The 23,286-nt window shown below is 37.4% G+C and overlaps 1 protein-coding gene across 3 annotated transcripts in view; it reads right to left on the bottom strand.

The window, feature by feature from the left end:
* Positions 1-23,286, bottom strand: part of STAG1 (stromal antigen 1) — a 541,662-nt gene that overhangs the window by 75,944 nt on the left and 442,432 nt on the right. For all 3 annotated transcript variants that reach the window (XM_021071121.1, XM_021071122.1, XM_021071123.1), the window contains 2 exons: positions 19,352-19,469; positions 1,288-1,391 (listed from right to left, as the gene is read on the bottom strand). In XM_021071121.1, coding sequence (XP_020926780.1) covers positions 1,288-1,391; positions 19,352-19,469 — 222 coding nt within the window. The remainder of the gene's footprint in view (positions 1-1,287; positions 1,392-19,351; positions 19,470-23,286) is intronic.

Here is a 23,286-nt window from a genome sequence, read left to right on the forward strand (position 1 = left end):
TTGTTTTCTAGTCTCCCAGGCAGTCTCTGCCCCGTCAAATGGTTTAGAGACCTCCCAAGCAGTTTCCGCTCTTCCCCGCCCCCCTAGCCCAGGGACTAATCTCTGGAGCTGAGGTCTCGGTGCCCAGCCCCCCCCACCAGGCGTCCCCCGGCCCTTTCTTGGGGACTAACCTTCGGAGGCGAGGTCTCGGTGCCCAGCCCCAACCCAGGCGTCCCCCGGCCCCCTCTCGGGGACCAACCTTCAGAGCTGAGGTCTCGGTGCCCAGCCCCCACCCAGGCGTCCCCCGGCACTTTCCCGGGGACTAACCTCTGGAGCCGAGGATTCGGTGCCCAGCCCCCACCCAGGCGTCTCAATTTTTGCTGACTGTGCCCGTAGTTCAGATGGTCCGTTGGGTTCTTGATCTTTTTTCCGTACTCCGACTTACTGCTACACTCTTCTCTGCATCTGGAGATTCCTCCGGTTCGTTTGATCTTTCCCCCGGTAGGAGACTTTCCAGGGTGCGGGATCCCTTTCTCCTCCGCAGTTCCCTTTCGGGAGCGCCCGTCCCGCTCGGATTCACCTTCTCTCACTCTCCTCTTTTCTCCCGTTCTGCCCAATAATGTCACGAACTTCTTGCCGTTATTGGAGTTTAGGTTCCTCTGCCAGCGATTGGTTGTTGTTCTGTGCGAGTCATTTCTTCTGTAGATGTGCTTTTTTTGTTGTGTTTGTGGGAGAGGGCGAGCGTGTCCCCCTACTCCTCCGCCATCTTGTCCTCTCTCCTTTGTGCACTTTTAACAAATACGAATGTGAAAATTCTTGAGATACTTGACTGTCAGAAAAAGGCAGAGGTGCTATAGGAGCATCAATGCAAAGAATCTAGTTTTGGAACCTAAATATAGTAGATAGGACATAAGATGAACTACCACAGCATATATCATTTATAAAAATTCATGTTTCGGATATGTATACCAGGAAAATTTTCAAATATTGAAGTTCCTGTTGTGGCTCAGCAGAAATGAATCTGATTAGCATTCATTAGGATACAAGTTTGATCCCTGGCCTCACTTAGTGGGTTAAGGATCTGGCGTTGCCGTGAGCTGTGGTGTAGGCTGCAGATGCTGCTTGGAACTGGTATTGCAGTTGCTGTGGCATGGGCCAATGGCTATACCTCAGATTCAATCCCTAGTTTGGGAACCTCCATATGCCATGCATATGGCCCTAAAAAGGAAAAAAAAAAGAAAATTCAAATATTTAAGACAGTTAATTACATTAAAGGCCTTTTTGTAGATTTCTCACTAAGCGACTTACTCTCTTGCCGGTACCCCTTCCCACTGGAGGATGTGCCTCAGCAGCTTGACGAATTGTACAAACCATTAGTTCTATAAGGGCACTCTCCTGACGGTCAGACATTGCTATAGGAAACAAAAACATATTAGGGTGAGTAAACAGTTTTACTATAACCATGCATTAAAAATGAACACAATTATAAAAATGTGTAGCCTACTGCTATTTTAAAGACTAAAATTCTGTTCTTTGTCCTTTTTCTTAAGAATAATATGCGGTTGTTAAGCCAAATGACAGAGAGATACAAAGGAAAAAAAAAAAAAAGAGGCTAAACTCTGGTTTCTTCTAATAACCAGTCTGTTGTAATATCATACTTCTGAATTTGGCAATGCTAAAATTTTACTTCTATATCATTTCAAAGCTCTTTTATTTTTCTTTTTTGGTTTTTTAAATAAAGAAGAAAATGTTATATCTTAAAAAATTAGTAAGAGATTTTGAATATCTTTTAAGTCACTAACACATACATAATCAAATTAAATAATTACAAGTTATTACACAATTTGTGTTCCATAATTTCTTCAATATTCTCCCACTTTCATTCAAATTTTCCCCAAAGTTTTGTACCATTTATAAATAAAGCACTAATGGATATCATAAATACACATATTTATGATATTCATTACTCTTTATGTAACTGATACTTTTATTTATGTAGGATAAATTTCAAGAGAGGGAGTAATGAATCAAAAGTTAAAATCTCTGTACTGACAAATCAAGAAAAATACTTATTGCAATTCACACCTCCAACTGCAAAGACTGAAAGCAGTTCTTCATATCCCTGCCAGTACTGGATGTTATAAGTCCCTTTAATTTTTGTCAACCCGATAATTAAAAAATGCTGGGTTTTTTTTTTTTGTTTTTTGTTTTTTGTTTTTTTTGTCTTTTGTCCTTTTAGTGCTGCACCAGTGGCAAATGGAGGTTTCCAGGGTAGGGGTCTAATTGGAGCTGTTGCTGACGGCCTACGCCACAGCCACAGCAACGTGAGATCCAAACTGCGTGTGCGACCTACATCACAGCTCACAGCAACGTGGGATCCTTAACCCACTGAGGGAAGCCAGGGATCGAACCTGCAACCTCATGGTTTCTAGTCACATTCATTTCTGCTGCGCCATGACGGGAACTCCAAAAAATAGTATTTGTTATTTTGCTCCTGCCTAACTACTAATTAGTGGAGTGTATTTTCTTATTAGTTTAAAATTTTCTTCTGAGATGTTTCTATGTTTATTCTTTGCGCACTTTGCTCTTGTTATCCATATTTCTTGGGTTCTTATATTAAGTTTGCTTTTATTTTATTTACTTATTTGGCTGCACTTTTGGCAGGTCAAGTTCCTGGGCCTGGGAGTGAACTCAAACCACAGTAGTGACAATGCCGAATCATTAACTGCTATAGGCCACCATGGAACTCCAACTTTGTCTTTAGATGATGCAAATATTTTCTCCCAGTTTGTCCTTTTGTTTTTAAACTCATGGTATTTTTTGTTATAAAGTATTAATTTTTACAAAATTGTATCTATACTGATTTGTTCTATGGCTTTTAGGTTTCTTTTTTCTTTGCAGTTTTTTGAGACATAATTGACATACAGTATGGTACAGGTTTAAGTTGTACAGCATAATAATTTAAAACTTACATATATCATGAAATGATCACCACAATAAGTTTAGTTAACATCTGTCATCTCATATTGGTACAAAAAGGCTTCTGAGTTTCTTGTAATACTTCAAAGATCTCTTTCTCCTAGAAATTACAGAAATATATTTTCTTCTCTCTCTCCACCTGTGTGTCTCTACTGCTTGCTTTTATCTTTAATCTGTCTGAAATTTATTTTTGCACACAGTATCAAGTATGGGTTTGTTTATTCTCACCAGATGAGCAGCCAATTATGCCCCTACCATTGTTAAATAAAACTAGCTTTCCCTACTGAAGTGAACTCTCATTTTGTAACATGTTTTAGGTGGTCATATACATTTAGATCTATTTTTGGATTCTTTATTTATTTCATTAATCTATTTGTCTTTTCTATTATAGTACCACATTTTTTCATTTTAGCAGCTTTACATCGTTATAATATATGTTAACATGTAACTTAACTAATTTGAATATTCAGAAAAACAAATTTCCTTTACCCATTCATTTGCCTAAAATGTTTCAAATTTCTATAAAGCTAATAGCAAACAAGTTACTATGCAGTTTCTATGTGTAAAGCACAGTTATAAGTGATTTATATGTATTAACTTTTGTCCTCAAAACAATTCCAAGAAATAGGAATTAATATTCTAACATGGGGAAAATGAGCCATAGAGAGGTTAAATAACTTTTCAAAGTACCCACCTAATAATAGAGCCAAGATATGAATTCAGGTAGCCTCACTCCAAGGTCTGTGGTCTTAAGCACTATGCTATTTTGTCTTTCAAAAAGAAATTATTTTTTGGCTGCACCCAAGGTATATGGAAATTCCCAGACTAGAGATCGAACCCGTGCCACAGCAACAACTGAAGCTGGTGCAGTGAGAATGCTGGATCCTTAACCTACTGTGCCACAAGAGACCTCCTATACTGCCCTTTGAACATAAGCTTAAAATTCTATGTAAATTCTGAAATGATTTTGTTTAGTACCTTCTCTCACCTCATGTCCCAGAACTCTCTCAAGCCCACTGGAATCTGAACTGGTATTTTAGGAAAATTACACATTATATTGACAAGAACTGACATTTCAATAATCTTTTCAGACAGGAAGATGACAGAATTCATTTCTGAGATCTTATTTGACATTATTTAATGAAACATTGTGATTTTCTTCACACTGATTTTGTACTTTCCTTATTGAATTCATTTCTATGTATTTTTAAAGCCAAATTTTGAGACTAATTTGAATAGTTTAATTTTATCTTTCTGTCTCACTGCCTCTCTCTTTATGCCTTTTTCTTTATACTTATTTGTGTTAAAGACCAACAGACATGGGGATTATAGAGACAGAACTAGGCATAAATTATTATGACTATTATTTGTTTTTTTTTTTTGACCATGCCCAGAGAAAGTGGAAGTTCTTGACTGAGGGATCGAACCCACACCACAGCAGTGACCCAAGCTACTGTAATGGCAAGGCTTGATCCTTAACCTGCTGCCAAGAGCTCTGAGGCAAAAATTAAAAGAAAAAAAGATTAAGTTTTAGAAGTTGAGAAGTTTATAATGATTACTTTAAAATAAACTGGGAACAATAACAATGAAAAGGCAAACAAAGGCATTAACATCTTTTCCTTTATCCTGTACCCAAATCATCTTGAACAGGAATATGCATGTACATCTTAATTCAATCATTTTTAACATTTTAATTGTGGTAGGAAAAAGAGCTTCAGCTTTCTATTTATACTCACTGATCCAATGCTTAATAATATGAAAAAGCTTACCACTCAATAAAACAACCAAGTTTCTATTTTGTGAATCTAGAATTTTCTTTTCACATTTGATTGGGGATAAAGGAATGACAAGATTGTTTATGAACTAAATGCATTTTCTATTGTGAAAAATCTATTTCTTGTGAAAAAATATAAATTCTATGGGAAGTGAGGAAAGAAAGAAAAACATCTCAAGTATGGAAATATTCCCTTATACTAAAATCCATGTATTAGTGTTGAAGAATGATCCAACCTTATACAATGTCCAATGTCATCAATTTTATTATTTAGTTTGTAACTTGAAAGCATCCATTTAGATTGGTAAACTCAAAACAGTTGAAATTTAATTGAAATTTCTTTTGAAAATGTGACAGCAAAATTAGATAATGAAATCAAAAGCAAAGTAAGCCTTAGGCCACAGACATGAGCCAAAAAGCCATAATGACTGAAATGGGTAGCTATTTGCAACCATGAATTATCAGCTAACTCTAAAACTTTCTAAGTCTTCAGAAACCTTTTTACACATCATCTCCCTTTCCTCATCATTGATTTTACGCTTATCACCTTCAATTCTGGCTTTTCTCCCTACCACCACAGAAAACAAACACTAAAAAGTCACCTACGACTTATATCTTCACTAAAACTAATGATCTTTACATAGTCCTTTTTTCTTCTCTGCAATACATGATATTCTTAACCATAGCTCTCTTGACCACCCTCTCTACTGGGCCTTCTATAGAGTACAATTATCTCTTATCATTCTTTTACATAGCTTGTTAGAGCTCTCACACTTTCTTTCTTTCTATTTATTTATTTATTTTTAATTTTTTTTTAATTGTTAGTTCCCCAACACATTTTTTCCCCTACTGTACAGCATGGTGACCCAGTTACACATACATGTATACATTCTTTTTTCTCCCATTATCATGCTCCGTCATAAATGACCAGACATAGTTCTCAATGCTACAAGAAGGATCTCATTGCTAATCCATTCCAAAAGCAATAGTTTGTATCTGTTAACCCCAAGCTCCCAATCCATCCCATTCCCTCCACCTCTCCGCAGGCAACCACAAGTCTATTCTCCAAGTCCATGATTTTCTTGTCTGTGGGAAGGTTCATTTGTGCTGTATTTTAGATACTAGATATAAGTGATATCATATGGTATTTGTATTTCTCTTTCTGACTTACTTTACTCAGTATGAGAGTCTCTAGTTCCATTCATGTTGCTGCAAATCTTTCTTGTTCTTCCTACTTCTGTCCCCTCCCTATCCACAATCTTAAAAACTCCCCATGTGGAGTTCCCACGTGGCTCAGTGGTTAACGAACCTGACTAGGAACCATGAGGTTGTGGGTTCAATCCATGGCTTTGCTCAGTGAGTTGAGGATCTGACGTTGCTGTGAACTGTGGTGTAGGTCACATACGCGGCTCAGATCTGGTGTTGGGCTGTGGCTCTGGTGTAGGCCTGTGGCTACAGCTCTGATTGGACCCCTAGCCTGGGAATCTCCATATCCCCCAAGTGTGGCCCTAGAAAAGACAAAAAAAGAAAAAAAAAAAAAAACCCAAAAACAAAACAAAAAAAAACTCACCATGGACTCTTTCTATAATCCACCCAATCTTCTGTATTTTTGTTAATATTTCCCATAGGAACCACTGCAACAGTAACCTAACTGATCTGCCCATTCCAAACCATGTTGACAAAAAGCATTTTTCTTAAAATATGCACTTGATCACTTCACTCTCAAGTTGAAATTCTTCAATGGCTTTCTATTACACTTAGAATGAACTAAGTAAATCAACTTATAAACCTAAATGTTCTACATCATTAGGCCTCTGCCTCGCCTCTATCTCATCTAGTACCACTGGCTCACTATGCTCTAGCTATTGCAGTTGTGGAATACAACGATACCAATCATGCCTCAGATACCCTGCAATTGCTATTTCCTCCATTTAGACAGTTCTTTTTAAAATCTCCTATGGGTAGCCCCTATATCATTTAGATTCTTGGCTCACAAGTGGCCTCCTGTAACTGTCCTTTTGATATTCAATATAAAGACAGACCCTTTCTTATCATTATCTCTCTCAGATACTTCTTAACTTTTTAAGTTATTCTGTTTAATTAGTTTTCGTGTGCCTTCCCCACTTGAATATAAGCTCCACGTGGGCAGTGACCTGACTTTGAGACTGTACTCTCAGTGCTTAGTATAACAGCACACAGAAGGTGGTCAATAATTTTTTTCCCTCTTTTTATGGCTACACTGGTGGCATATAAAAGTTCCTGGGCTAGGACTGAATCGGAGCTGTGGTTGCAGCAACATTGGATCCTTTAACCCACTGTGGTAGACCAAGGGATAAAACATATGCCTCCACAGAGACCTGGAGTTGCTGCAGTTGGATTCTTAACTCACTGTGCCACAGTGGGAACACCTCAAGAAGTATTTCAAAATTATAAACGAATTAATGATTTCCTACTTGAAAAATTCCACTTATCCACATTACTTCACCCATCAATTGGATCAATGATTTCCAGTATTAGATTATTAGAGAAATGCAAATCAAAACTATAATGAAGTCTCATCTCACAGTGGTCAGAATGGCCATGATCAAAAAGTCTGTAAACAGTAAATGATGGAGAGGGTGTGGAGAAGAGGGAACTCTCCTACACTGTCGGTGGGAATGAAAATTGGTACAAACAATATGGAAAAGAGTATGCAGGTTCCTTAACAAACTAAAAATAGTATGATCCCAATCCTGGCAAACATCTGATGAAAATGATAATTCGAAAGGATATATGCCCACCAATGTTCACTGAAGCATTATTTACAATAGCCAAGACATAGAAACAACCAAAATGTTCACCAACAGAGGAACAGATTAAAATGATGTAGTACATACACAAAATGGAATTTTACTCAGCCATAAAAAGAATGAAATAAAGCCATTTGCAGTAACACAGATTATCATACTAAGTGAAGTTAGAAAAAAACAAACATCACATGATATCAATTAATACAGAATCTAAAAAAATGACACAACAAACTTATTTACATAACAAAGAGATTCCCAGACTGAAAACAAATTATGGTTACGAAAGGGGAAAGGTGGGTGATGGGGATAAATTACGATTGGGGGATTAATATATACACACTACTATATACAAAATAGATAATCAACAGGGACTTGCTTTATATTATAGGGAACTCTACGCAATATTTTGTAAAAACCTATATGGGACAAAAATCTGAAAAAGAATGAATATATGTATTGTATAACTGAAATCACTTTGCTATATATCCAAAACTAGCACAACACCATAAACCAACTATAATAAAATTGCAACTGCAACAAAAATTAAAAAAGAAAGAATTCTAGTATGAGAAATGACCATAGAAGGTTATCTAATCAAAGTGTCGTTTTTAGGGCCACACCTGCAGCATATGGAAGTTCCTAGACTAGAGGCTGAATTGGAGCTGTAGCTGCCAGCCTATGCCACAGACATGCAAGATCTGAGCTGCATCTGCCATCTATGCTGTAGTTCGTGACAATGCTGGATCCTTAACTCAATGAGTGAGGCCAGGGATCCTCATGGATACTAGTTAGGTTCTTAACCCACTGAGCCACAATGGGAAATCCCAAAGGGCCTTTTTATAGATGAAGTTGAGACCCAGAGAAGTTAAATGACTTAGTAATGGCCCTGTTTTAGTTTGATTACTTGTTATCCAGACTCTCACATTATACCAAAAATTTGTCCAGCAATTTGACTTTCCTGTAGATTACACCCCACCACACTCCAAAAAACCCTGTCCGTTAAAAACACTACAAGGAAAAAAAATGGAGCTGGAGGAATCAGGCTCCCGGACTTCAGACTATACCACAAAGCAACAGTCATCAAAACCGCACGGTACTGGCACAAAGACAGAAATATAGCTCAGTGGAACAGGATAGAAAGCCCAGAATTCAACCCACACACCTACAGCCAACTCATCTATGACAAAGGAGGCATGAATATACAATGCAGAAAAGACAAGCCCGTTCAATAAGTGGTGCTGGGAAAACCGGACGGCCACATGGAAAAGAATGAAATTAGGACACTCCCTAACACCATACACAAAAATAAACTCAAAATGGATTAAAGACCTAAATATAAGACCCAGACACTATAAAACTTTAGAGGAAAACATAGGCCAAACACTCTCTGACATAAACGACAGCAACATCTTCTCAGATCCACCTCTTAGAGTAATATGTAAAAACAAAAATATGCAAATGGGACCTAATCAAACTGAAAAGTTTCTGCACAGCAAAGGAAACCCTAAACAACACAAAAAGACAACCCACAGAATGGGAGAAAATCTTTGCAAGTGAATCCACTGACAAGGGATTCAGCTCCAAAATTTAGAAACACTTTCTTTAGCTCCATACCAAAAAAACAAACAACCCCATCAAAAAATGGGCAGAAGATCTAAACAGACCGTTCTCCAAAGAAGACATACAGATGGCCAAAAAAACACATGAAAAGATGTTCAGCATCACTCATTATTAGAGAAATGCAAATCAAAACCACTATGAGCTACCACCTTACACCAGCCAGAATGGCCATCATCCAAAAGTCTACACACAATAAGCGCTGGAGAGGGTGTGCAGAAAAAGGAACCCTAGTACACTGTTGGTGGGATTGTAAATTGGTGCAATCACTCTGGAAAACAGTATGGCGATTCCTCAGAAAACTAAACATAGAACTGCCATTTGATCCAGCAATCCCACTCCTGGGCATCTATCCAGAGAAAATCACGACTCGCAAAGACACATGTACTCCGATGTTCACTGCAGCACTATTTGCAATAGCCAAGACAACCTAAATGTCCATCTACAGAGGAGTGGATCCAGAAGATGTGGTACATATACACAATGGAATATTACTCAGCCATCTAAAGGAATGAAATACCGGCACTTTTAGCAACATGGATGGACCTAGAAACTATCATGCTAAGTGGAGTCAGCCATACAATGAGACACCAACATCAAATGCTTTCACTGACATGTGGAATCTGAAAAAAGGACAGACTGAACTTCTTTGCAGAACAGATGCTGACTCACAGACATTGAAAAACTTATGGTCTGCAGCGGAGACAGTTTGGGGGGTGGGGGGATGTGCTTGGGCTCTGGGATGGAAATCCTGTGAAATTGGATTGTTATGATCATTACACAACTACAGATGTGATAAATTCATTTTAGTAATTAAAAAAAAAACACTACAAGGCAGTCTTACAGCTGTTATGATTTAAAATTGCTATTGGTAGTCTTTTACAATGTGTCTGTTTCCCCAAATTTTAGTCCTACATTTGCAACTATAAACTAGAGTTTCATCCACTAGAATATCTGTTACACTTCACCTGCCTAAAATATAATGTAGTTTTTAGAAAATAAATAAGTCACTAATGGCATTTTGTTATCATAAAATACAGCAAAATATTAGCTAAGAAAATTGATATGGATGCTCTTCCATACTAGAGGTTATATGTGCCACAGCACGCATATGGGCAAATTTATAAAAAAATACTGAATCATGACGTCAAAATGGTCTTAGACTTTTTATGCATACATTACCCAGCTTTGCTTTCCCAGATTCAATTATATCCTAAAACTGTGGTTCACTTAAAATATTTTTTGCATTTACAACTTGCTTTTCTGGCTAAAATCAAATCTATCAAACTTAAGCCAAATCAAATCAAACCCAATCTCTTGACTGAAAAACTCAATGTCAACTAAATTTATACCATAAAGAAAACCTAATAATACATTATTTTGACAAGGTAAATCCATCTATAATATGTTGATGACTGACAGACATAGTAATTATTATTTTCTGATTGACACATCTTATTTAAAGCAGAGTAGGAAGTTAACAATACCAAATCATAGCACCTTGGCCCTTCCTTTAATTTATATCTTCCGCTTCCCTTTTCCTTGAAAATAACCTTAGAGAACATATGGTGACAAAACGAAAACTGGCTTGGCATCATAAATAAGAATTTTGAATCTATTCTGATAATTTGCTGATTCTAAGGCCACAAACAAGGGGAGGAAAATGGATGAAATTTACTATTAAATATTATACCAGGCATTTTGCTCAGGTGTTGACTGGAATGTAGTGATTAGAAAAGAAGTTGATTTTACTTGAGAAAATACTAAGATCAGTTAGAAATAGACTCAGGAAGTCAGCTAACTTAGTAGGAACGTGTATAAATAAAACAAGGGGAATGTAGAATGCAGATTCATATCCTCTGATCACTTTAAAAGTGAAAAGAATCTGGAGTATACATGGGAGTTTGATCCAGTGCATAAGGCCCTGTCAATTTAATAACAAAGCCTCTTACTACCAAAAATAGAGAGGGAAAATAAGCACATGCAAATAAGATAAATAATAATCATAGGTGAGGCCAAATATATCATAAGAAACTTCATTTTGAAACAGAAATTTTGGGGATGCTGTAAGATTAAGAAAGAAAGTTGTGGCGTTCCCATCGTGGCACAGTGGTTAACGAATCCGACAAGGAACCATGAGGTTGCGGGTTCGGTCCCTGCCCTTGCTCAGTGGGTTAACGATCTGGCGTTGCCGTGAGCTGTGGTGTAGGTTGCAGACACGGCTCGGATCCTGCGTTGCTGTGGCTCTGGCGTAGGCCGGTGGCTACAGCTCCGATTCAACCCCTAGCCTGGGAACCTCCATGTGCCGCGGGAGCGGCCCAAGAAATAGCAACAACAACAACAAAAGACAAAAAGACAAAAGACAAAACAAAACAAAACAAAACAAAAAAAAATAAATAAAAAAGAAAGAAAGTTGTGAGGCAAATATCTTGAATTTAAAAGAAGCAATTTCAGCCAGTTTACTGGAGTATATCTGGGTATGATGCATAGCTGTTATTTCTCTCTGAATTCTCATGGAATTGTCTCAAAACCAGAGCAGATCATGCCAATTAGCTCACTGCCTGGGAAAAAACACTGGGAGATAGTCACTATCCTGTTTAGGTAATTTATTAAAGATGATGGATCATTCTGTTCTAATATCCAAGAGGAATGAACCACATGGAAGAGCAGGGAAAACTGAATAGAGAATCAATACTAAAAGCTAAAAGAATCACTAAACCAGCTTTACAACCATGCTAAATGACTCATGGGCAGAAATAAGAAAATCAGACAATGGGAAAGCTCACTGGTAGAGGTAAGCATACAGTAGTAGTATCTATACAAATACATCAAAACCAATAAGCAGAAGAGGATCAGAGTACACATGCAGGATTACTAAAATGCACTGAAAAAAAAAAAAGGAAAAAGAAAGACAATATACTTGAAATTCAATCATATGTACGTACATATACACACAGACACATATATGTATTTCTGTATATATACCTATTCATGCATACACACACGCACATACACACACATAGGCTGCTATACCAAACCCTCATGGTAACTGTAAAACAAAAATTTAAAATAGACACACACACACACAAAAAAGGAATCCAAAACAACACTTAAGATAGTCATCAAGGAGTTCCTGTTGTGGCTCAGTGGTAATGAACCTGACATATCCACGAGGATGTGGGTTCAATCCCTGGCCTTGCTCAGTGTATTAAGGATCTGGTGTTGCCATGAGCTGCAGTGTAGGTCACAGATGCAGCTCAGGGTTGGCACTGCTGTGACTGTGGTGTAGGCTGGCAGCTCTAACTCCAATTCGACACCTAGCTTGGGAACTTCCATACGCTGTGGGTGCCACCCTAAAAAAAGAACCCCCAAAAGAGTCATCAAAATACAAGAGAAAGGAAACAAAAAAGACCCATAAAAACAAATCCAAAACAGTTAACAAAATGACAATTGGAATATACATATTAGTCATTGTCTTAAACGTAAAGTGATTAAATGCTCCAACCAAAAGACATACACTGGGTGAATGGATGCAAAAACAAGACCCATATATATGCTGTTTGCAAAAGACCCATTTCAGATCTAAAGAACACATAGACAAAGTCAGGGGGTGGAAAAAGGCCATTCCGTACAAATGGAAATCAAAAGAAAGCTGGAGTAGTAACACTTAGAGATGACAAAACAGACTTTTAAAATAGTGTTGCAAGAGACAAGGAATGACACTATGTAATGACTGAGGGATCAATCCAAGGAGATATAACAAATGTAAATATAAATAAAACCAACCTAGATGCACCTCAATATAAGGCAAATGTTAACAGGCGCACAAGGAGAAATTGAGATTAACACAATAACAGAGGGGGACTTTAATACCCTAGATACATCAATGGACAGATCATTCAAATAGAAAGTCAACAAGGAAATACAGGCCTTAAATGATACATCAGACCAGATGTACTCAATTGATATTTATAGAACATTTCATATGAAAACAGTGGAATATGCATTCTTTTCAAGTGCACATTGAACATCCTGCAGGACAGATCATATGCTGGGTCGCAAAAAAAGCCTCAGAAAATTTAAGAAAACCAAAATCATATCATCTTTTCTGACCAGAATGCTATGATACTGGATTCCAGACAAGACGGCAGAGTAGAAGGACTTGAGCTCACTTCCTCTTAAAAAAACTCTTGGAGGGTACACTCAAGATTTCACGTGCATTGAGTCCCAAGGCAAGCAGAGACCCTGTAAGAATCTGGGCCGGGAGTTCCTGTCGTGGTGCAGCGGAAACGAATCCAACTAGGAACCATGAGGTTGAAGGTTCGATCCCTGGCCTCGATCAGTTGGTTAAGGATCTGGTGTTGCCATGAGCTGTGTTGTAGGTCACAGATGTGGCTCAGATCCCATGTTGCTGTGGCTCTGGTGTAGGCCAGCAGCTACAGCTCCAATTAGACCCCTAGCCTGGGAACCTCCATATGCCATGGGTACAGCCCTCAAAAGACAAAAAAAAAAAAAAAAAAAAAAGAAAGAAAAAAAAGAACCTGGGCCAGTCCTACCTCTTGGTTTTGGAGGGTCTGTGGTTCCCTGAGGTGGCAGGACATTGAAGGGGGAGGTCCCAAAAGATAATCACCGGTGGGAGCACCCCAAGAACCTACCACTGGAAAAACCTAGCCCCATCCACCATTGCTGAGAAGCCACACACAAAACAACACACAGGATGGGAACACAGCTTCACCCATCAGCAGACAGGCTGCCAAAAGTCCTCCAAGGCAGACAGCCAATTCTAATTAAACCCAGTGAAACAGCCCTGTCCATCAGAGGGACAAGACAAAGTTTCACCCACCAGGGGGCAGACACCAGAACCAAGAGAGGCTACAATCCTGCAGCATGGAGAAAGGAGACCACAAATGCAGAAAGTGAGACAAAATGAAAAGGCAGAGAGAGTTCTCATTCTGACTCAGTGAATTAAGGACATGACATGCCTCTGCGAGGATGAAGGTTTGATCCCTGGTCTTTCTCAATGCTTTAAGGATCCAATGTTGCCACAAACCGAGGTGTAGGTTGCAGATGAAACTCAGATCAATGGTGTCAAGGTTGTGGTGTAGGTCCCAGAGATGGCTGCAATTTCCCTGGCCTGGGAATTCGATGTCAACAGTGTGGCCATAATAAGAAAAAGACAGATAGAAAAATCCAGAAGAAAAGAGCAAGACAAAACCCCAGGAAAACAGCTAAATGAAGTTGAGATAAATAACCTACAAAAAAAAGACTTTAAAGTAACAATAATAAGGATGATCCAAGATATTGGAAAAAAACTGTAGGCAAAGATCAAAAAATTACAATAAATGTTTAACAAAGAAATAGAAAATTTAAAGAGCAAACAAGATTTAAAGAACAAACATCAACAACTGAAATAAGAAATTCAATAGAAGGAATCAATAGCAGAATACAGGAGGCAGAAGAAGACAGACTGGTAGAAATCACTGACAGAGAACAGAATAAAGAAAAACAAAGAACAAAAAGAAATGAGGACAGTCTAAGAGAACTCTGGGAAAACATTAAATATACCAACATTTGCATTACAGATGAGCTAGAAGGAGAAGAAAGAAAGGAGAAAATATGGAGAAAATATTTGAAGTGATAGTAAAAACCACCCTAATATGGGAAAGGAATCACTCACCAACATCCAGGAAGCACAATTACCATATAAAATAAAACCAAGGAGAAAAACAATGAGACCCATATTAATCAAACTGACCAGTAATAAAGACAAAGAGAAAAATATTGAAAGAAGCTAGGGGAAAGCAACAAATAACATACAAGGGAACTCTGATTAGGTTGTCAGCTGAGTTTTTTTTCCAATCAGAAATTATGGAAACCAGAAGGGAGTAGCACAATATACTTAAAGTGATGAAAGGAACAAAACTACCACCCAGAATACACAGCAAGGCTTTCAAGTATATTTGATAGAGAAATCAAAAGCTTTACAGATGAGCAAAAGCTAAGAGAATTCAGTACCAACAAGCCAGCTTTACAACAAATGGTGAAGGAACTTTTCTAAGCAGAAAAGGAAAGGCCACAACTACAAAGAAGAAAATTATAAATTAGAAGGCTCACTGGTAAAAACAAACATAGTAAAGGCACGTAATCACATGCACACACAAATGCAATATTAAAACCAACAATTGTAAGAAGATCAACAAAATGAAGAAATCCAAAACAATGAACAAATGGCAAGAACATACTTATCAGTGATTACCTTAAACATAAATGGATTAAATGTTCAGCCAAAATGCATGGACTGGCTGAATGGATACAAAAACAGGAGATATATATACATACACATACATACAGTCTTAAAAAGACCCATTTCAATTATAGGGACACATATAGACTGAAAGTGAGAGGATGGAAAAAGATATTCCATGCAAATGGAAATCAAAAGAAAGCTGGAGTAGCAATACTCATATCAGACAAAACAGACGTTAAAGTATACACCCAACACAGGAGCACCAAACAATATAAGGCAGCTGCTAAGAGAGATAAAAAGAGAAATCAACAAGAAAATAATAGTAGAAGACTTTAATACCCCAGTTACAGCAATGGATCCACATTAAATCAATAAGAAATACAGGCCTTAAATAACACTTTAGATCAGATGGACTTAATTGGTATGTATAGAACATCCCATCCCAAAGCAGAAGAATAAACATTCTTCTCAAGTGCACATGAAACATTCTCTAGGATAGATCACATTCTGAACCACAAATCAAGCCTTAGTAAATTTAAGAAAATTGAAATAATATCAAGTATTTTTTCTGACCACAACACTGTAAGACTAGAAATCAAGTACAACAAAAAACCTGTAAAAAACACAAAACATGCAGAGACTAAACAATAAGCTACTAAACAACCAATGGATCACGGAAGAAATCAAAGAGGAAATAAAAAATACCAAGTGACAAATGAAAATGAAAACACAATGATCCAAAACCTATGGGATGCAGCAAAAACAGTCCTAAGAGAGAACTTCAGAGCAATACAAGCCTTTCTCAGAAAACAAGAAAAATATCAAACACAATGTAATGTTTCACATAAAGCAACTAGAGAAAGATAAACAAAATGCAAAATGAGTAGAAGGAAAGACACCATAAATATCAGAGCATAAATAAATGAAATAGAGATGAAGAAAATAGAAAAGATCAATGAAACTAAAAGCTGGATCTTTGAAAAGAGATACACAAAATTGATAAACCCTTAGCCAGACTCACCAAAAAAAAGGGGGTGGGGGGAAGAAAGGCTCAAATCAATAAAATAAGAAATGAAAAAGAAGACGTTATAATGGACATCACAGAAATACAAAGGATTCTAAGAGACTACTACAAGCAACTATATCCCAATAAAATAGAAAATCTAGAAGAAACAGAAAAATCATTATAAAGATACAATCTTCCACGACTGAGCTGGGAAGGAACAGTAAATAAGAATGGACCAATCAAAAGTATTGAAATTGAATCTGTGATTAAAAAACTTTCAACAGGAGCTCTCATTGTGGTTCAACAGTAATGAACCTGACAAGTATCCATGAGGATGCAGGTTTGATCCCTGGCCTCGCTCAGTGGGTTATAGATCTGGTGTTGCCATGAGCTGTGGTGTAGGTCACAGATGTGGCTCAGATCAAGTGTTGCTGTGGGTGTGGTGTAGGCTGGCAGCTGCAGCTCCAATTCAACCCCTAGCCTGGGAACTTCTGTATGCTGCGCATGTAGTGTAAAAACAAAAAAGCAAAAAAAAAGAAAAACAAAAAACAAGCCAAACCTTTCAACAAACAAAATTCTAGGTCTGGAAAGCTTCATAGCAGAACTCTATCAAACATTTAGAGAGTGCTAACACCTATTCTTCTGAAACTATTCTGAAAAATTGCAAAGGAAGGAAGGAAAGGACCTCATTCTATGAGGCCACCATCACTCTGATACCCAAACCAGACAAAGATACCACAAAAGGGGAAAGTTACAGGTGAATACCACTGATAAATAAGGCAAATCCAACAATATATTAAAAGAATCATACATCATGATCAAGTGGGATATAACACAGGAATGCAAGGATTTTTTCAAAAACTACACATCAATCAGTGTGATACACTACATTAACCAACTGAAGAATAAAAACCAAATGATCATTTCAATAGGTGCAGAAAAAACTTCTGACAAAATCCAACACCCATTTATGATAAAGACTCTCCAGAAAATGGGCTGAGAGGGAAGCTATCTCAACATAATAAAGGCCATATATGACAAACCCACAGCTAACATTATTCTCATGTTGAAAGCTGAAAGGATTTCTCCTAAGTTCAAGAACAAAATGTCCATTTGTATCACTGTTATTCAACATAGCTTTGAAAATATAGCCACAGCAATCAGAGAGTAAAAAGAAATAAAAGGAATCCAAATTTGAAAAGAAGTAATAAAACTATCACTGTTTGTAGATGATATGATACTGTACATAGAAAATCCTTAAGATGCTATCAGAAAACTACTAGAGCTCACCAATGAATTCTTTAGTTTCAGGATACAAAATTAATATACAGAATTCTCTCACATTTCTATACACTAACAACAATAGATGAGAATTAAGGAAATAATCCCATACTATCACAACAAAGAGAATAAAGTATTGAGAAATAAACCTAAGGAGGTAAAAAGGTAAAAGATCTGTACTCTCAAAAGTACAAGATATTGATGAAAGTAATCAAAGATGACACAAAGAGATGAAATATGTAACACTCCTTTATTGGAAGAATACTGTCAAAATGACTATACTACCCAAGGCAATCTATAAATTCAAAGCAATCCCTATCATTACCAATGGCATTTTTCACAGAACTAGAACAAAAAATTTTTAAATTTGTATGGAAACACGAAAGACCCTGAATAGCCAAAGCAATCCTGAGACCAAAAAAATCAGAGCTGGAGGAATCAGACTCCCTGACTTTAGGTTAAACTACAAAGCTACAGTTGTCAAAACAGTATAGTACTGGCACAAAAAACAGAAATATAGATGAATAGAACAGGATAGAAAGCCCAGAAATAAACCCATACAACTACAGTCAATTAATCTTCGACAATGGAGGAAAGAATATACAATAGAGAAAAGACAGTCTCTTCAATAAGCGATGCTGGGAAAACTGGACAGCTTCATGTAAAAGAATGAAATTCTTTTAATACCACCCACAAAAACAAAATCAAAGTGGATCAAAACCTAAATGTAAACTGGGTACTATAAAACTCCTAGAGGAAAACATAGGCAGACTATACTTTGATGTAAATCACAGCAGTATCTTTTTGGATATGTCTTCTGGAATAATGGAAAAAACAAGTCTACAATAGGGGGTTGTGACTCAGAAGTAAAGAACCCGACTAGAATCCATGAGGATGCAGGTTCAATCCCAGGCCTCACTCAGTGAGTTAAGGACCCAGTGTTGCCATGAGCTGTAGTGTAGGTTGCAGATTGTGGCTTGGATCCTGAGTTGCTGTGGCTATGGTGTAGGCTGGCAGCTGCAGCTACAATTCAACCCCTAGCCTGGAAACCTCCATATGCCACATGCGCAACCCGAAAAAGCAAAAAAAGAGCCTACAAATAAATGCTGGAGAGGGTGTGGAGAAAAAGGAAGCTCAACACTGTTGGTGGGAATATAAACTGGCATAGCCACTATGGAGATAGTGGGCTTACATCTGGAGAAAACTATAATTTGAAAAGATGTATGCACCCTAATGTTTACGGCAGCACCATTTACAGTAGCCAAGACATAGAAGCAACCTAAACGTCCATCAATAGATGAATGGATAACGAATATTTATACACACACACACACACACACACACACACACACACACACACACCCTGAAACTAACACAACACTGTAAATCAACTACATAGTTCCATTAAAAAAAGGAAGAAAACCTTTTTGAATGTTACATGACATTATAGGCATTTAAAAAAACCTGTGTGGTATGGCAGCAGTCTTAATCTAGAAAGATGTTACATCCATCCTACTGAGACACCTTGCTTGTTATAGCAAATAAGTTGTTCCCTATGGGAAAAAAGACAAACAGCATGCTTGCATATACTCATTTTTAAGAAGTGATCTATACAGGATGGTATGATTATTAATGGAAATTCAAAAAAATATGTAAATCAACTTATCAAAATACTATACCTTCCTCTCCTTGAACAGGTTCTTCTAATAGCAATTCTGTCATACATTCCCAGTCTTTCAACAGTTCTTGAGAGCTCTCCCATAAACTGTCCACCAAGTAGGCAGCATGTTCATGTAACTAAAAGTAACAAATCAAATGTGATTGAAGAACATTTAATAAAGAAACTATTAGTAGTATTTTGAATTATTAAGCCATTTCTTTATATAATTAAAATTGCCTGGTCACAAGAGCTATTTAGAGAGAGAAATAAACAGAAAAAAATTTTTTTTGGTATTCTACTCTTGATAGTAGGGATGCAATATGTAGACTCCACCATTTTTTTAAAACAATACTAAGATTAAGGACCTCCTAGTTCATGACATCAACTACAGATGAGAAAAATGAGAGTATACCTAGTTTAGCAGAATTCCTAATGCTATAATGTGGATCTAGGTCACTTTTTCATTTACTCTTGGTTTGTCTCTCTCTGTTAGCATCTTTTTTTTTTTTTTAAGAAAATCATTTACTTTCTACCAGAATTTCATTTGCAACTTTGGAACAGTATTATTTATTTTTTATCTCTGTCATCTTATTAAGCCCAAATCTAAGTTACTCCATCTCTTCTCTTTTCCATTCTCGTTTTCACTTAATTCAATCAACTCCCCATCTCAGCTTACTTCTACTTTTTTTCTTCTCATTACTCTTGACAATTTTCTTTGGAACTCACATTCCAATAGCAAGCACTCAAGTTCCTCATCAAACACTTCACATTAAACTCTTTATCAGTTGTTGATCACTAAACCATGGAGAATATTATTCCAGTAAAATTCCTTAGAAAAGTAGAGGTGTTGGCCATATTCCAGTGTCTGCTAATCAAAAAAGTTCTTCCACTTTGAGTGTCATGACATCCAGATAAACCACTTTCTAGATCAGTGTTTTTCAAAGTATAGATTGCAACCCATTCATTGGCTATTAATTTAATGTACTGAGGCTAAAGTTTCAAAAGAATTAACATAGTAGAAAAGAATGTATATATAGCACATAGAATGTTAAGTCCAATTCCATATTTCAGTTATATGTTCTTGTATTTTTGAAAGAAAATGGTTTTTGCATGATGAGGAGTGGTCCAACATGTATGAATGTCACCTTGGTAGACCTACTGGCCATATACTGATATCTTGGTACATTGGGCAGGTGAGTTGGTTTCTTCCTCATTCCTAATTCTATCACTACTCTTCTTTTTCTTCCCTTTTAATGGCTATACCTGTGGCATATGGAAGTTTCCAGGCTAGGGGTCGAATGACTGCACAGCTGAAGGCCTATACCACAGCCACTGGAACACTGGATTGGAGCTACATCTGCCACCTATGCTGTAGCTTACAGCAATGCTGGATCCTTAACCCACTGAGCAAGGTCAGAGATTGAACCTGCATCCTTATGGGGGCCATGTTAGGTCCTCAACCCACTGAGCCACAATGGAAACTCCTCTATCATTATTCTTAATTTCTATGTAAATTTCGATGACCTCTTTAAAGACCTGCCTCATTAAGAATAAATAAATGGGAGTTCCCGTCGTGGCGCAGTGGTTAACGAATCCAACTAGGAACCATGAGGTCGCGGGTTCGGTCCCTGCCCTTGCTCAGTGGGTTAAGGATCCGGCGTTGCCGTGAGCTGTGGTGTAGGTTGCAGATGCGGCTTGGATCCCGCGTTGCTGTGGCTCTGGCGTAGGCCGGTGGCTACAGCTCCGATTCAACCCCTAGCCTGGGAACCTCCATATGCCGCGGAAGCGGCCCAAGAGATAGCAACAACAACAAACAACAACAACAAAAGACAAAAAGACAAAAAAAAAAAAAAAAAAAAAAAAAAAAAAAAGAATGAATAAATGTATGTGTGACTGGGTCACATTACTAAACAGTAGAAAATTGACAGAACACTGTAAACCAGGTATAATGGAAAAAATAAAAATCATTGAAAAAAATGAAAGACCTGCCTCATTTAACTTCCTGAATCCTAATCTTCATTTCCATTGCATTTCACATTATACATTCCGGGATCTGAGAAACCACCTCAGGAAAACTATGTACACATGCATGCACACACAACACCTCACAGCTTCCCAATGATTTTTTTTTTTTTTTGTCTTTTTAGTCTTTTCAGGGCCACACCCACAGCATAAGGAGGTTCTCAGGCTAGGGGTCTAATCAGAGCTGTAGCTGCCGGCCTATGCCATAGCCACAGCAACGCCAGATCCGAGCTGCGTCTGCGACCCACACCACAGCTCATAGCAACGCTGGATCCTCAACCCACTGAATGAGGCCAGGAATCAAACCTGCAACCTCATGGTTCCTAGTCGGATCCATCTCCACTGTGCCACGACGGGAACTCCCCCAATGATTTTTGTTAATGCCTGAATAGGTAGTATGGATTAGTATCTCTGCTTAGAAAGAAGATGGCAAAATTTGGAGCCAGATGTATTCAAACTTTCCAAATCACGTATCCTAGGGAAATATCCTTATGCCATCAGTAACAACATTCTAACAATGAGAAGCATAAGTAGTGCACAATCTAGTGTCAAATATGAACATTAGCAGCAGAAAATAGAAAAATCACTAATTGCAAACAAAAGCTATTAAGCCTATGCTGAAATGGAGGTACTATTTAGTGGATAAGGAGTTTCAATTTAGGAAGACTTTGAAGAAGTTCTGGAGATTGATGGCAGGGACAAGTTGCACATCCATGTGAATGTACTTAATGCCAATAAGCAATACAGTTAATAACAGTTAAAACTATAAATTTCATTTCGCCATAATACATACATGCGTGTGTATATATATTTATTCATTTATTTAACTATGCCCAGGACATGCAGGAGTTCCTGGGATTGAAGCCAAGCCATAGCAGTGACAACACTGAATTCTTAACTGCTAGGCTGGTAGGGAACTCTTATTTCAACATGATTTAAAAAAAAAGAAACAAACCCTATGCCATACAGACTTACTTTTATGTCTGACATACTTAAACATGTCTGTAGAATAGGTATAGAAAATTTCATAATTATATTTTTGGTGGACTGCACCTTTTATACATATAAAATATCCCCCTTGTTCCTCTTAATGCTTTTGGTCCTCAATTCTGGTTTATCTTATATGATACTGTCCCTTCAAGCTTTCTGTAAGCATCTGTTAATTATATCAGCTTTTATTCAGTTAAATTTTTGATTAAGGTGTTCTGCAAACATTTTAATTTCTTTATTTCAACCCTAAATGACAATCTGTCTTTTTAATAAAGCATGTTAATCCATTTACATTGATTGGGATTATAAATGTTGGCAAGGGATTCCTTGTGCACACTTAATGACTTTATCTTATCTGTGCTTTCTGCAGTTTTATTTTCTAACCTATTTTTTCCATTACCAAGGTCACCAAGAATAATTTTTATATGTGCTATAAGGATCACAGCCATATTATTTAGACTTAGTTCTAATTTTTCAGATTTATTTGCTCATCAGTATTTCTTACATTCTTTTCCTTTTTCCATTCTTTTGCTTCTATTTTTCATTTTGCTAGAAAATATCCTCAAATAAAATTTTGCATAGGTATGTATGATATAAAATATATGCATAATGTAAAATATATAGTGCATAGGTAGTAAACATTTTTTTTTTTGTCTTTTTGCTATTTCTTGGGCCGCTCCCACGGCATATGGAGCTTCCCAGGCTAGGGGTCCAATCGGAGCTGTAGCCACCGGCCTACGCCAAAGCCACAGCAACGCTGGATCCGAGCTGCATCTGCAACCTACACCACAGCTCACGGCAACGCCGGATCCTTAACCCACTGAGCAAGGGCAGGGACCGAACCCGCAACCTCATGGTTCCTAGTCGGATTCGTTAACCACTGCGCCACGACGGGAACTCCGTAGTAAACATTTTAATTGCATATCCTTTGATTAGTTTCTC

The sequence above is a fragment of the Sus scrofa genome, chromosome 13 (assembly GCF_000003025.6).
Source record: "Sus scrofa isolate TJ Tabasco breed Duroc chromosome 13, Sscrofa11.1, whole genome shotgun sequence".
Taxonomy (NCBI): Eukaryota; Metazoa; Chordata; class Mammalia; order Artiodactyla; family Suidae; genus Sus; species Sus scrofa.